A 13,388-nucleotide genomic window follows, 5' to 3' on the forward strand; every position below is an offset into this window, starting at 1 on the left:
AGCTGTGGTTCTTATATTAAAGATCAGATAATAAATCAGTTGTTGAAGGTCAGTGAAAATGCAGTGTGGTGGTATTTAGGGATGTTCAGTAAATCCTGCAGTATTATCATAATGTATCTGACCTGAAGCATTCAGAGTAAAGAGCAAACAGAGAGACACACAGACTGTCCAGACTCCCGTTGTTTCTCACTGAAATCAGCCAGGAATACTGCACTTCTGAAACAACAATGAAACACAGTAAACATGTCTAAACAAATTAAACATATCAATATATATACACACACACACACATAAATATAAATATATATATAAGCTTAATTATATATATATATTATATATATATATATTTTTTTTTTAGGTTGATGCTATTGTAAATGTTTTAATTGATGTATTATTTTGGTAAAACTAACAGAGAGTGTGTTGTATTTGTCTGTTTCTCACTGCAGATGTTTGAGATTTTATATTGCAGAGGAATTAATATCTACTTACAAAAAAAAAGTGCTATCAACCATATTACAAAAACCCCTATAAGCTTAATTATTTATCAGTGGATCATCAAGGTCACACAGAACATAACCTATACACAAGATTGCAATCTTATGTTGCATAATAATTCAAAAAGTTTTAAAATATAACTCAAAATATGATTATGAACAGTAATTTCCATTAAATATTATTGTACAACAGTTCAACCAATTTGTTAAAAAAAATATTAATGTTTAATATGATATTAAAGACCCACACAGTAATCCACAGAAGGTTCAGAACTAAAGCTACTTCCTCTGATGAGACCAACAACAAACACAGGAAAAGGTTGAACTCAAGAATACTAACAAATGAGGTTGATTAAAGATGCAAAAGTAAATAACTAATCATATCAGAAACCATAAAAATGAAAGAGGAACAAAAAAAGAAAAGAACCAATGGATTCTTTCCATACTCTCTTCCTCCACTAAAACTCCCCTGGGCATGTGCGATGATTCTTGCTCACACACCTGCTCAGAGTGCAGTGGGCTCAGGCTATTGCTCTGTGCAGCGAGGCGATGGCTGGCTGTGACCTGGACCAGGGATAGATGCTTTCCAAACACCTGATGATGCCCTCCCTCCAGTCAAGTCCTATGGTGTCTGGGAGGTCAACAGGATGGTGATAGATCAGTCCGATGCAGAACAAAGATTTCAGGGTCTCGTTGTCATAGGGGCAGTTGACGGTGAGACGGTAAAGTTCTCCATATATGAAATAAGGTTGTGGCTAATCAGAGCCACTGTAATCCATTTTTAGTCTGGTCTTCTGGAATATGTACGAATTAATATTATAATTACTTCTACTGCAATTAGTACCAGTTCAATTTTAACCTTTAACCTAACCTGTTTTAAATATGTTCTAAAGAGCATCTTTTACTTCAGTGACAGCAAGATAATCTGATCGTCTAAATAAAAGAGTTTGCATGAATAATGTAAATAATAATAATATAAAAACTAATTTGATTATTGACTAGAAATAAATCTCAAATGTCTTTCTTTTAAAACTTTATTTCCACATGCAACAGTGTAATGCAAATTAAGTTATGTAATTACATTAAAAAGGTCATTCACAATATATACTGTAAATAAATTAATTAATTTAACAAAACATTAATTTAACAGTTTGTTGAATGTAGATGCTTCAGTTTTTTTTTTTTTTTTTTTTTTTTTTAACAATGCTCAAATTTGGATTGAAGCTGCGGTATGACAAAAATATTTTATGTGACCAAAAAGAAAAAAAAAATCAATAGATAAATAAAATAAAGTAAATAAAACTTAAGCTTTGTCTAAACGTCTCCACCCTCTACAGAAAATCTCTTTGGACTTTTGATGAGAACTGGCCCTATACAGTAGGTGAAAGAGAATTTACTTGCCCAACCAGACAGGTAGCCTGATTAAAACATCAGTAACAAGATACAACTAGTGAAGCACCGAAACGTAGGGCGAAATGATTCTGTTATTATTAAATTCTGTGTAAACAGTGCCTGATAATGGATTGACAGTAAGGTCAAGTTGAGGCTCTGTGTTTGTGTGAGAGAGGTAGAATAACACACAATGAAACAACCGCTGCGGTAGAAAGTCAAAATGTTTAAGTTTTTATATTTGTGATAAGGTAGGATTCTTCAAGACTCAAAAAAAAATATATATATATATATAAATAAAACAACAAAAGCATTATCAATTGATTATGCATTTTGTTTAGGACTAGTTTTTACATTGTAATCAGATGGGCCCCACACTTTTATCGTCTTATTCACACCTAGGCTATAGCAAGAATGGAAAGGGGTTTTGACAGTAATTATTCATTGGCCTCCAATGAAATCAGGAGAGGTGAAGAACATATGTGCAAAGGAAACACATATTCACGTTGAGGTGCCCTTGAGCTCATCAAACTATTCGTAAATTGCTCAAATTTTCACTTCTGTTAAATAGAATGTCAAGCAATGTGAATGTAAAACACTCTGACAGGACATGATAACAGACTCCACTGGAGCCCCTAACAGGGGTATAATATTAGAAAAGACATTATATTTCCTTTATTATTATATCCTGTCACTATACCCTTTATAAAATTATAAAGCATCTAATGGAATACAAGTAGAGCTCAGGCATTCATTCCTTCATCCATTTTCAGGAAAAGGGGATTCATCGTCAACACAACAAAGCCAGTATCACGTCTTGGATTAATTCATGTGCACAGTTGAATGTTATTTCAAAGGCAAAGGAAATCTGTTGCAGAATTTAAATTACAATAGAACCTATAATAATACCTAAAACCTTCAGGATTCTCATTTAGGAAATACACATCAGATGTGGCATGAAACTAAATTTTATGGACTTTGCTTCATATCCACTTAGGTGCAATCTGTACATGCAATAGCAAATTAATGGAAAGATGGAAGAGATCCAATATTTAATGCGAGACATAAGAGTTGCCATATTTCTCGACACACACAAAATACAAGTTTTATCTACAAAACTATCCTCTATAGCAATGGTATAAAAAATAAAAAAGGTAATTGCGATCTTGAAGTTCTGAGCTTTTATCCCACAATTCAGAATTTTTTCTCATAATTGAGACATTTATTTCCTCTGAATTGAGAGATTCAGACTATGTCAGCATTGTGAGACATAATCTTCCAACTTTAAGAACTAAAATGTCAGAGTTGTGAAAATAAATTTTGTCCAAGGCAGAATAACTGGACAACATGCATACTGATATAAAATAGTGATTGAGAAAAACTTAAACCTTAACTATACAATAAAATGTACACTTATACATTTCAAGATTCATAACTGCATATTTAGTATGCATTATTGCTTGCTCTTTGCCCATACCTCACCCCAAACCAGTTGTGAAGATCTGAACTACCCTGGACTAACCAAAGAATGGGTTTAACTTCTTGGGAGGAAGGTCCGATTTTTGCATTGAGCCAGAATATCTCAAATGTGATTCTGTGATTAGGTTTTGCAGTGCATCATGGTCAATAAATGTGGAATCACTGTGTAAATGACCCAGTTTATCCTCTTCAGCTCATCAAGAAAAAGCAAACAGTGTTGAACAGCACATAGATACAGATCTCTTTTATTAACCCCAACATACATTTGTCAGTTAGAAAAGTATCAGATACACATTTCAAGTTACTTCCATGTCTTATCTTGTGCAAACACTAGATGGTGCCAGAGGGCATTAAAAACAATGTTTGAAAAAAAAAAAAAAAACACTCGATGCAGAATCAGCAAAACAAAAGAAAAGCAATAATAATTATAATAATGTGCATTTAAAAACTATAAGTTGATTCTTTTTTCTTTTCTCTAATTTATTGATTTCCAGCTTCATATAAACTGGATGTTGAGGCATAAACATCATACATTTCTACAATTCAACAAAAATATAACCAATATTTACAATTATTGTATTAAAAATACAAAACAAAAATAAAGACCAAAAATAAGAACAAATACATACTCCACCAATTGTCTTTGTAAAAGACGTACAGGTAAAAGTAGTCGAAAAAAGAGAGAATCTTCACCAGCTAAATGTACACGTCTCACTTGACATCACATATCGAACAGAGTAGCAGAACAGCTACCTACTACTATTTACCTTGTTGTATTTATGCTTGTAGAGTTTGTGCAACTTATTTTGCAAAACAAGCGACTCATCCTGGCTTGCCAAAATGTGAATATTTACTAAAAAAATAAAAAATGGGTAGAAGCAGATGGTCGATATAGTTATTGTAACAAATGTGTTATTAACAACTGTATCCGCAACCATTACAAAAAAAAACTGTGGGAGCCAAAAACAAACAAACATACAAGCAACTAGAGAAAAAAACAGAACAAAACATTGAAGTAGTGATGTTACAGAGTACAGTGGAAAACACTGCAAACTTATTTTTTCTCTTTAGTCTATTAGTTTCTAACTACTGATCAATGTGATCAGTTTAACTCAGTGTTTAAAATGAAAGAACAAGAGTGACGTGCTCCCATGGGTTCAGTTCTGCTCTGACTGACGGACTTCGGGTGGGTTTGTGTGTTCCCGGCCCACCGGAGTCTCAAAAGCAGGTTTCAATTGAGTTCCTGTGAGTGATTGTGGAAGCTGTTTTGCAGCAGTGGTAGTTAGGTCAAGACCCACTCCAGGAGAAACATGCATGACTTGAGCCCTCGTAAAGAAAAACTAAACACAAAAGCCACCATTTTTTTTTTACAAACCTTCTTAATGGTTTCACTCAATGAGAGGAAGGAAGTAGCACCCAACAAGACGGCCTCGTTTGCCTGAGTAGCCTGCAGTTCTCACCTTAACAAACAGGAGGCAGATGATGATGTGCCACAGCCACAACAAACACTTCAATTAGCTTTCTGAAGCTGTAGAGGTTCTGAACTGATAAAACCCACCTGTGTCATATCGAAGATGAGTGAGTTTTGCTTCTTAAAGCTGAACTGATTCACTTTCAATGGACTTTGGCTCCTCGATTACCAACAGATGACATTTTTTTTTTCAGGCATTTGTTTTTGTATTGTTTGTTATAGGCATTTGCCCAAACCAGTCATACTTTCTTATAGCTCACAAACCCACTAAAAAGCCAAAAACCAATAAAATCAATCACTAAGGCTTCACTTAGCATCATTTCCTATCACAAAACACCTTCCATATTAAATCGGTGTGCTACGTAAGTCAGGAATCAATGAACTCCATTTAGTGATCCAGTAGAAGAGATGTTCTTCAAGTCGTGCTCCTGCAAATATAATACTGTTATATTGAACCACACAGATATGAGAGTTGTCGTCAGGACTGATGTCAAGAAGAAGGGTGGTAAATTGTACTCAAGCCTTCTTCGCCATCCAAACTGCATGTCCAGAATCGTGTGACTGAAATGTAGATTGTGTGCATCAGTTTAAAAACAGTTAAAAAGTGCTGAAGGGAACTATTAAACGCGTCCATGTGACCTTTAAGTAGAAGGTAAGAGGGAATTGTCTGAAGATAACCGTTAACAGTAGTTTGTTTTTTGTGTGTGAATGTCAAAGCGTTGTATTTTCAGTTCAGTTCGATTGATTTTTTCCATTCTCCAAAGTGCCAAATAAATTATTTTTTTGCTCGCCTACTTTCTTCACAGTATTTTTTAGCATGCAGGGCATTAAACCCCCCATGATGCATTAAGGCAGGACAGGGAGATGAATCCATCGAGGAGGGAGAGAGGCAGTGCCGGTAAGATGTAGACTGGATGGTCTGTCTTTCTGACCTGTGAATGCCCGATATGGGCCATCAGTCAATGCAGCAGTGCAGCCAGAGTCGCCCCCTTTCAAACAGCGGACACCTGTTCATCCTCTGGAGGAAGAAGAGAGAATCACTGTGAGCATCATGGACACAATCACTTAAACACAGGCGCTGTTCCAAACCCGAGTGACATGTGAAAGTGAACTGTTATTGATGGCACAATGTCATTTCTAATTACTGATTGTGTCAGCAAAAACTGTCTTTGGCGTCACAAACTCCACATGTCTTACACTGCATTTGCAGTAAACAGATGCAAGTGCAGTTTTGTGCATATTACATTTTTGGAAGTAATAGCAAAAGCACCAAAACTGGAATAAAACTTGTATTGTCTTCTCCTGAACTGCTCCCTAGCAAACAGTTGCCACTTGTATTGTAATCACACGAATACTCATGTTGATAGTGCAAGCACACCGCTGATTGGAACCAAATAGTGCAATGCAAAAAAAAAAAATTACCAACATGGCAGGTAGACTGGAACTGGTGCTCAAATTACACTAACCAACAAAGTGTGAAAACAGCACCCGGACTGAAATAGGTGCTGACCTGAAAAGCTTCACAGGCAGCAACATGTTTACGTCATGTGACTCTACTAACCATAACTGTTAAACTAACAATTTGACACTAAGCATGAAAAAAAATACATGGCATAAAAAAAGATAATTAATTTAATAAGATGGAAATAGTTTTCAGTAGTGAATAAAATAACCACATAAAATGGTATATGACAGTTTAACGAAATGGTTATATACAGGTGCTGGTCATAATTAAAAGAAATAAACATTTGAAATATATCAGTCTTTGTGTAATGAATGAATATAATATACAAGTTTCACTTTTTGAATGGAATTAGTGAAATAAATCAACCTTTTGATGATATTCTATTTATATGACCAGCACCTGTATATGTGTATATATATATATATATATATATATATGTGTATATATATATATATATATATATATATATATATATATATATATATATATATATATATATATATATATATGTGTATATATATATATATATATATATATATATATGTGTATATATATATATATATATATATATATATATATATATATATATATATATATATATATATATATATATTAATACATTTATAATACTAATGCAAAATCAATGATTTGCTGAATTATGCTGAACACGTCGTAGTGGATCCTGGGATTAACATACCTACAAAGACTACATGTATAACTGCCTTTAATTTTAGCCAAAATGTCTGGTAGCATAGCTGTGCAATTTTGGATGTCTAAAAATGCCGTCAAGGGTAGGAAATGCACAGGGATTTGGAACAAAGTCATAGACATACCACTTAATATAAGGAAATAAAATATGCTTTGGCCGTACCGTACCAAAGACAAACATAAGACAGGAAAGACCACTACTGTGAAAATTAATAAAATGACAATTCCCCAATTCAGGATCTTTGTGCTGATAAGTACTAATGCTATTTCATGTGCTGCCTGACAACACAAACATGACTTCAGGCTCTATCGTGTGCTCAAGCATTTATGATGGCAGATCTAGTGATTTTCCTGTGAGCACTGATGGGTGAGAGCCAATACACACGGCAGAGCAGGGAGCAATGACTGGGATGTAACCACGGCGGGGGGCAGGCTGTCTCTGTGGCGACACATGCACTGTGTGAGATGCGTTGGTGGTTGGTGATGGTGGGCAGGTGAAGGAGCTGTCCTCCTGGCATGCAGAGCCGTGACTGGTGTATGGGAGTGTGAGTGTGTGAGTGTGGAAGTAACTGGACTTTGGGATGTTTTACCTTCCCGTCGGGGTGGTGTATGTAACTCATGGCCTGGGGGGAACTGCTGTGTGTGGACCTCTCCTCCTTTGATCTCTGAGTTTGGGAGACAAGCACTCACCCTCCACTTCCACCTCCTCTGTCTCCTCCTCGTCTCGGCCCCGGGGATCCGGCGAGTGGATGGGTTTTCCAGCAGCTGGGGGCTGCTGGGAGTCAGGGCATTGTGAGACAAGACGGGAGCGCTGCAAGGCGGTGGTGTAGTCCGGCGGTCTCCTGCCCGAGTGAGCTGTGCCCTCGGTTACGTCCGTGATGGTCAGTGCGGTGTAGCCCGGCGGAGTTGGCGGAGGGTCCCGGTAACGGCCGTCCTTCCGTGCTGAGGGAGGAGACGGACACCACAGTTCCGTTTAATATCCGTAATGCTTCGCACACACGTGGACGGACACATGCAGACATGCACTAGATCAGGAAGGACCACTTTTGAAGGTAGTTTGTTGTCCTGTTCCACCTTGTAGTGTTCAACATGACAATTAAGTAATTTAAGTAAGGTTGACTATATCCTTAAGGTTCATGTATTTGTCAACCTAGAGCAGGGTTTCATTTTCAGATGTTAGTTTAATCACTGGGAATGTGGTTTGCATGCAAAAATCATGATTTCAGCACTTGAAAAATTTAAAAAGTCAACAAACAAGTTAGGACACATAATTTGCTGTAGTTACTCTTAAAATAGTTACCCAAAAATGAATCTTTCAAGTAAAATAAAACACCAGGCAGCAAGTTTGGCATCAAAGTCAGATGTACAAACTTCCATGAGGCATCATATACTTAATTTTCTGTGAATAACAGCTTTTTGAAATGTTCCTGAAAGGAAGCAATTTTATGACTTCATAAAGCTTAGCCCACAGGCTTTTTTGGACTAATTTTATGATCAGTAACCATGGTTGCTATTAAATGTTAATGAATGGGGGAAAAAAGCTGTGTGATGCTTCTCACTGTAGTGTTAAATTAAAGTAAAAACATAATGCTCTGCATCAACATGAAGGTAAATAGTAAACATCAATAGAATATTCATTTTTGGGTGAACTATCCCTTTAAACCCGGTTCATGTGGCGACTCTTACTGATCACAGCTTTGGTGTTGCCTGCAGTGATGGGTGAGGGCCGTCGACTGTGCTGTCTGGACTCTTCTGAACCAGTGGAGGTGATGCTGCTGGTCTCTGGGTCTGTGGTCACATCCCTCCCTCCTCTTCGCTTGATAGTGCCCGTATCGCCCTCAGAGTCCTCGCCCCAACATGCTGCAGAGGATGACGAGGAGCAGGCAGACGCCCAGCTTCCTCTGCTTCCCCAAAGCCCCGCACCCTCTGCAAGTGCTTCCCAGCTACGCCCCTGCTGCATGGTCTGAATGTTGTCATGAGAGCCGCTAGAACATGAAGTCCAGCTGCCACGACCAGAATCAGCAGCATCGAGAGACACCCGGTCGCCCTGGTCCTGGGTAAGCTCCTCTGAGCTGGGGGAAGACAGCACAGTGGCACCCGCATACAGACCCCGACAGTCCTGCATTGATGAGCAAGACCTGAATAAAGAGAGGGTAGAAAGATCCAGAAGGATTAATTGTAACACTACATTGCCAGGACTAGGCCATGATTGTCAACCAGTTGTCCAATAAAAGACTTTTCCATTAGGGAGTTTGACAACTTAATATAGAATTGCTCTGAATTGTTCTGGTATTTCCAGTTGGAGAAAAAAAACACCTGCTTTATTTGTTTTACATTTAACACTGTGCGTCATTCAAAATAAATAGTTTCATATTTCTCAAGAATCCTGAATTCATTCTAACGTGCTCCGTCTATCTGCTTTTAAACACAAGAACATGTCTTATTAAAATACTGCTTGAGAAACATCCAAACAGGATCAGGTTAGCTCAAAATCAGCCAAATTAACCCAGACTGCAACATTCAAACTAGTTGAAAGAGTAATGGTAAGTGCTTACCCCAAGCTGTACTGGTCAGGATCAGCAGTAGCCCTGCGTTCTAGACGGTGGACACTGCCATGGCTTTCCCCAGCTATTCCTCCATATCGATGTCTGCGTTCATCTTGCCCCATGTCCAGGGAGGAGGTGCTCACCAGACTGGAGCGTGAGGAGATCTCACTGTGTCCAGAGTCTGACAGGTAGTCACCTGCTCTTCCATACCCTGGCAAACGAGTACACAGAACAACATGATCAGAAAACGGTTTGGCCTTAATATAGAGCCATGTGGTACCCAATTCTATAACAGTCTCTTTTCATTTAAATAGGTTTTGTTCCAGAACATAGTGAGCTACATTCCTGCCATCAAAATATTTTAGAGTTTTGAAAGGTATATTGGTGTGTGTCTTAAAATGCAGTATACAAGATTTTGGAACAAAGCTATTGAATATTTGTCATTGAACTTATTGTATCAGTTCAAGTTGCATTGCTGCATTTTGTAGTCGGAAACAACTGCACAATAGTTATTCATTTAACCAACTCATGGAAAATAAGCCTTCCTGTTTACATCATGATTAAATTAATGATACAATGATAGTGCAAGAAAGAAGAGTGTCAGAGAAGGTTAAACTCCTAAAAACTATGTTAATGGCAGAGCAAAGCATTACTTTAGAGTCAAAACCCTCTTTCATACAAATATATATGTAAAAAAATAAAATAAAATCTGTATGATATATAAGCTTCTGTACCCATATGGACATAAATTTAGGTTCACACTGTGACCCAAATCCCCATGAGTTGATGTGTATTCAGGTTTACACACACACAGCTAGAGCAGTAGCCTGCCTCTGCCAGCTACAAACGGAGCAAAAACACTGTCTAGACTTGGTGAGAGAGTTCACCTAAATGTCAGCAATTCTGATATTTCTAAATGTATAAAACCATCAGTGGAACCTCCAACTGACACTCTACTATACAACACAATAAACAAAGAATGATTTTTGATTACTAAAAGAAAGTCTACACACAAATGTCACTGATTATGTAAATTATCTAACTGAAGAAACAAAACATCTCATTTGCTGTGTCTCAAATACAAGGAAAGCAACCAACATCCCAAAAGGTCAAAGGTTTGGGTTCAGAATTTTTTTCTTTTTCTTGTTTGTAACATGTAAAAATTTATTAAATATTCAAATATTCAAAAAGAAAACAGTTATTTGTAACGTAATAATGTTTCACAATATTTTCAATGTATTTTTAATCAGATAAATGTAGCCTTGGTGAACATAAGAGACTTTTCAAACAGCTTTTTAAAAATCTTATTGAGCCCAAGCTTTCAAATGGTACTGTACCTCTAATGAATGATGTTTTAGTAGGCAGTCCACAACATTTTGAGACACAGCAATAATGATGCTTGTGTGAACTCTCTCAGGTTAAATCTACATCCAGGACCTGTTACCTTTAGGTGATTTTCTACAGAAGGAGGAAAAACCCTTCATACTGTGGCTTCTTATAGATGCAATGGCTGAATACAGGGTAAAACAGGTACACATTGAGAGGCAGAAATGTTATGTGATGCAAATTCGAAAGGAGAGAAGGAAAGTGGTGCATTTGCAACTTAACAGTAATGAAATCGGAGACAAGCAGCTTTCCAAGATGTTTTGTAAAAAAACACTTCATCCTTGGCAGGATATTTCATATTCTACGTGTTATCTTTTTACCACTAGATGGCAGTCTCAAGATATTAAATCAGCCATGAAAACATGTTGGCACTAGGGGCGCCAGCGGGGCACATGCTGTCTGGCAATACATTTCACTGCATGCCCACCATAAGGCTCTGATTCCACAGTTCCACAAGTCAATGGGGGAAAGTAAGTCAAATGTGCAAAGACCAGAGGTTGCAGAAAAAATGAACATAAAACTAGCAAAAAATGCCCTTTGTGTGCCTGTCTGTACACTTACCTTTCTTAGGTGAGCTGTGAGGGGATGTGGGAGGAGATGACATCTGTGAGGAGTTGTTGGACACACTGTCCTCTGTCAGTTTCCTGTGTCTCTCTCCTGCCTCCTCTGAAAGGGACAGTATCTTTTTCAGAGACTGTGGTGAGCTTGTGCCTGTGCAAACACAAGATTCTTATGAGAACCAGTAATACATAATGTAGAAGCTGATCATGTTTAAGCTACATAAATGCCGAGTCTCACCAAATGGCGGCAAGTCTTTGACTGGCACTTTCTTGCGTGATGGGTAGAGGGCTACGGCAGGCACTTGAAGCGCCTGGGTGGCTTTCTGAAGCTGCTGGCGCTGGTGAATGGCGGCCCGTGCAACTACAGGAGAAGTGTCAGGTCTCTTCCTGTCCCCGGAACTCTTCGGCACTGTAATGATATTGTGAGGTAAATGTGTGTGGCGTTTTTCATCGCATGCCACTGTTGTTTCCTGTGGATTCACCTATTTGTAATAGTGTGACTGTGTGTGCTTGCACCCTACTCACATGTGTTGACTGAAGGCTCACACTGAATTGAGAGTGTCTGCAGGCTCTCCTCATTCGTCTCCAGGATGAGGTTGGACAGGTATTGTTTGACCTTGCGTGCCATCTGTGCGTCCTCGTACAGCTTCTTGGCATTGAGAAAGGAACTCCGTCTGACCCGCTTCTTGTGTCCGCCTGTCTGAGTTACATCCAGGACTGCCGCATTGGCACTGCCCTGGCTGAGTGACCTAAATGCACACACATATTACAGTTAAAGATGCAGGCTGACTTTAACAGTGGTAGTATGCTGATGAAGATGCAGTCTCTCTTTGACATGCGATAAGTTGCATTCCTTGCAGCTTCAATCCAAACATTCCATGCATTTCCCATCTCAGCCAATCAGGCAGTTAAAAAGTACAACAGAAGTAGAGTAAAATAACTGATCATTTAAAAAAAAAAAATGGATTGCATATATATAAATATATATATATATATATTTTTTTTTACATTTCTGGGCAATAACCTTAAAGGTGAAGTGTTTAGATTCTGCACCATTAGCATCATTAAAGTGTTGTATATAAGCCTGGAATAGAACACAATTTTCAACTTAAAAAATATCTTATAAATGGCTGTTTGAATTCATACACATATGACTAATCACATTTCATAAACAAATACAATTATTAGTTAAAACTATAGAAAATAATCAAAAAGACAAAAAAAAAAACACAACACTGCAAAAACTTAGTTGAAGACGTGCGGCTATGGTAAGTAGTTTAGCTGGAAGTGGCACATTAAATCACTTTTGCTAAAAATGGATCATGGGATATCAAATTAATAAATGTGCAGGAACCAAACAACTGTAAATAAATTCATGCATACTAGTGGAGTCACATTTGTGAAACATTCAAAATCTATGGTAATTATACAACATAAATATTAGGATGTATTTTAGAATGAGGTGAGTTTATATAATGACCCTGAGTAGCAAAAGTGATGGCAGTCAAATGCTTGGATGGGATCCTTCATAGCAGAAGCATTCTCAAATGAACCAGAAAAAGAAAAAAAAAAATGAATGCTGAGGAGTCAGCCCAAAATAAATAAGGGGCACACATGAGGCCAAAGGTGAGAGTTCACCTTACTCACCCTAAACTTCTCCATTTCTTCTTCCTGTAAGGGAGAGGCATGAATAGTGAAGTGTGGGGCAGAGAGGGTGGACAAAGAGAGAAATGTGGGAGAGAGAAAGCCCATGAGAGAAAAAGAGGGAGACACACTTAGATGAGGAGAAACAGACCAAGGGTACCAAGGTGAGGTGCACCAAAGACCAAAAGAGAGACACTAACTTCTCTGACAATAATGCAGACAGAGAATAACATAAAGAGTGGTTTA

At 37.7% G+C, this 13,388-nt stretch overlaps 1 protein-coding gene across 9 annotated transcripts in view; it reads right to left on the minus strand.

Annotated features, from left to right (window-relative positions):
- Nucleotides 1-3,591: 3,591 nt before the first annotated feature.
- Nucleotides 3,592-13,388, minus strand: part of LOC132113795 (rap guanine nucleotide exchange factor 2-like) — a 104,881-nt gene continuing 95,084 nt past the window's right edge. For 6 of the 9 annotated variants that reach the window (XM_059521801.1, XM_059521799.1, XM_059521798.1 and 3 more), the window contains 8 exons: nucleotides 13,146-13,169; nucleotides 12,024-12,247; nucleotides 11,737-11,907; nucleotides 11,500-11,649; nucleotides 9,562-9,763; nucleotides 8,693-9,144; nucleotides 7,597-7,948; nucleotides 3,592-5,851 (listed from right to left, as the gene is read on the minus strand). In XM_059521801.1, coding sequence (XP_059377784.1) covers nucleotides 7,623-7,948; nucleotides 8,693-9,144; nucleotides 9,562-9,763; nucleotides 11,500-11,649; nucleotides 11,737-11,907; nucleotides 12,024-12,247; nucleotides 13,146-13,169 — 1,549 coding nt within the window. In that variant the 3' untranslated portion in view covers nucleotides 3,592-5,851; nucleotides 7,597-7,622. The remainder of the gene's footprint in view (nucleotides 5,852-7,596; nucleotides 7,949-8,692; nucleotides 9,145-9,561; nucleotides 9,764-11,499; nucleotides 11,650-11,736; nucleotides 11,908-12,023; nucleotides 12,248-13,145; nucleotides 13,170-13,388) is intronic. The other 3 variants (XM_059521802.1, XM_059521800.1, XM_059521803.1) reach the window with 3 other exon arrangements.

The sequence above is a fragment of the Carassius carassius genome, chromosome 33 (genome assembly GCF_963082965.1).
Source record: "Carassius carassius chromosome 33, fCarCar2.1, whole genome shotgun sequence".
Taxonomy (NCBI): Eukaryota; Metazoa; Chordata; class Actinopteri; order Cypriniformes; family Cyprinidae; genus Carassius; species Carassius carassius.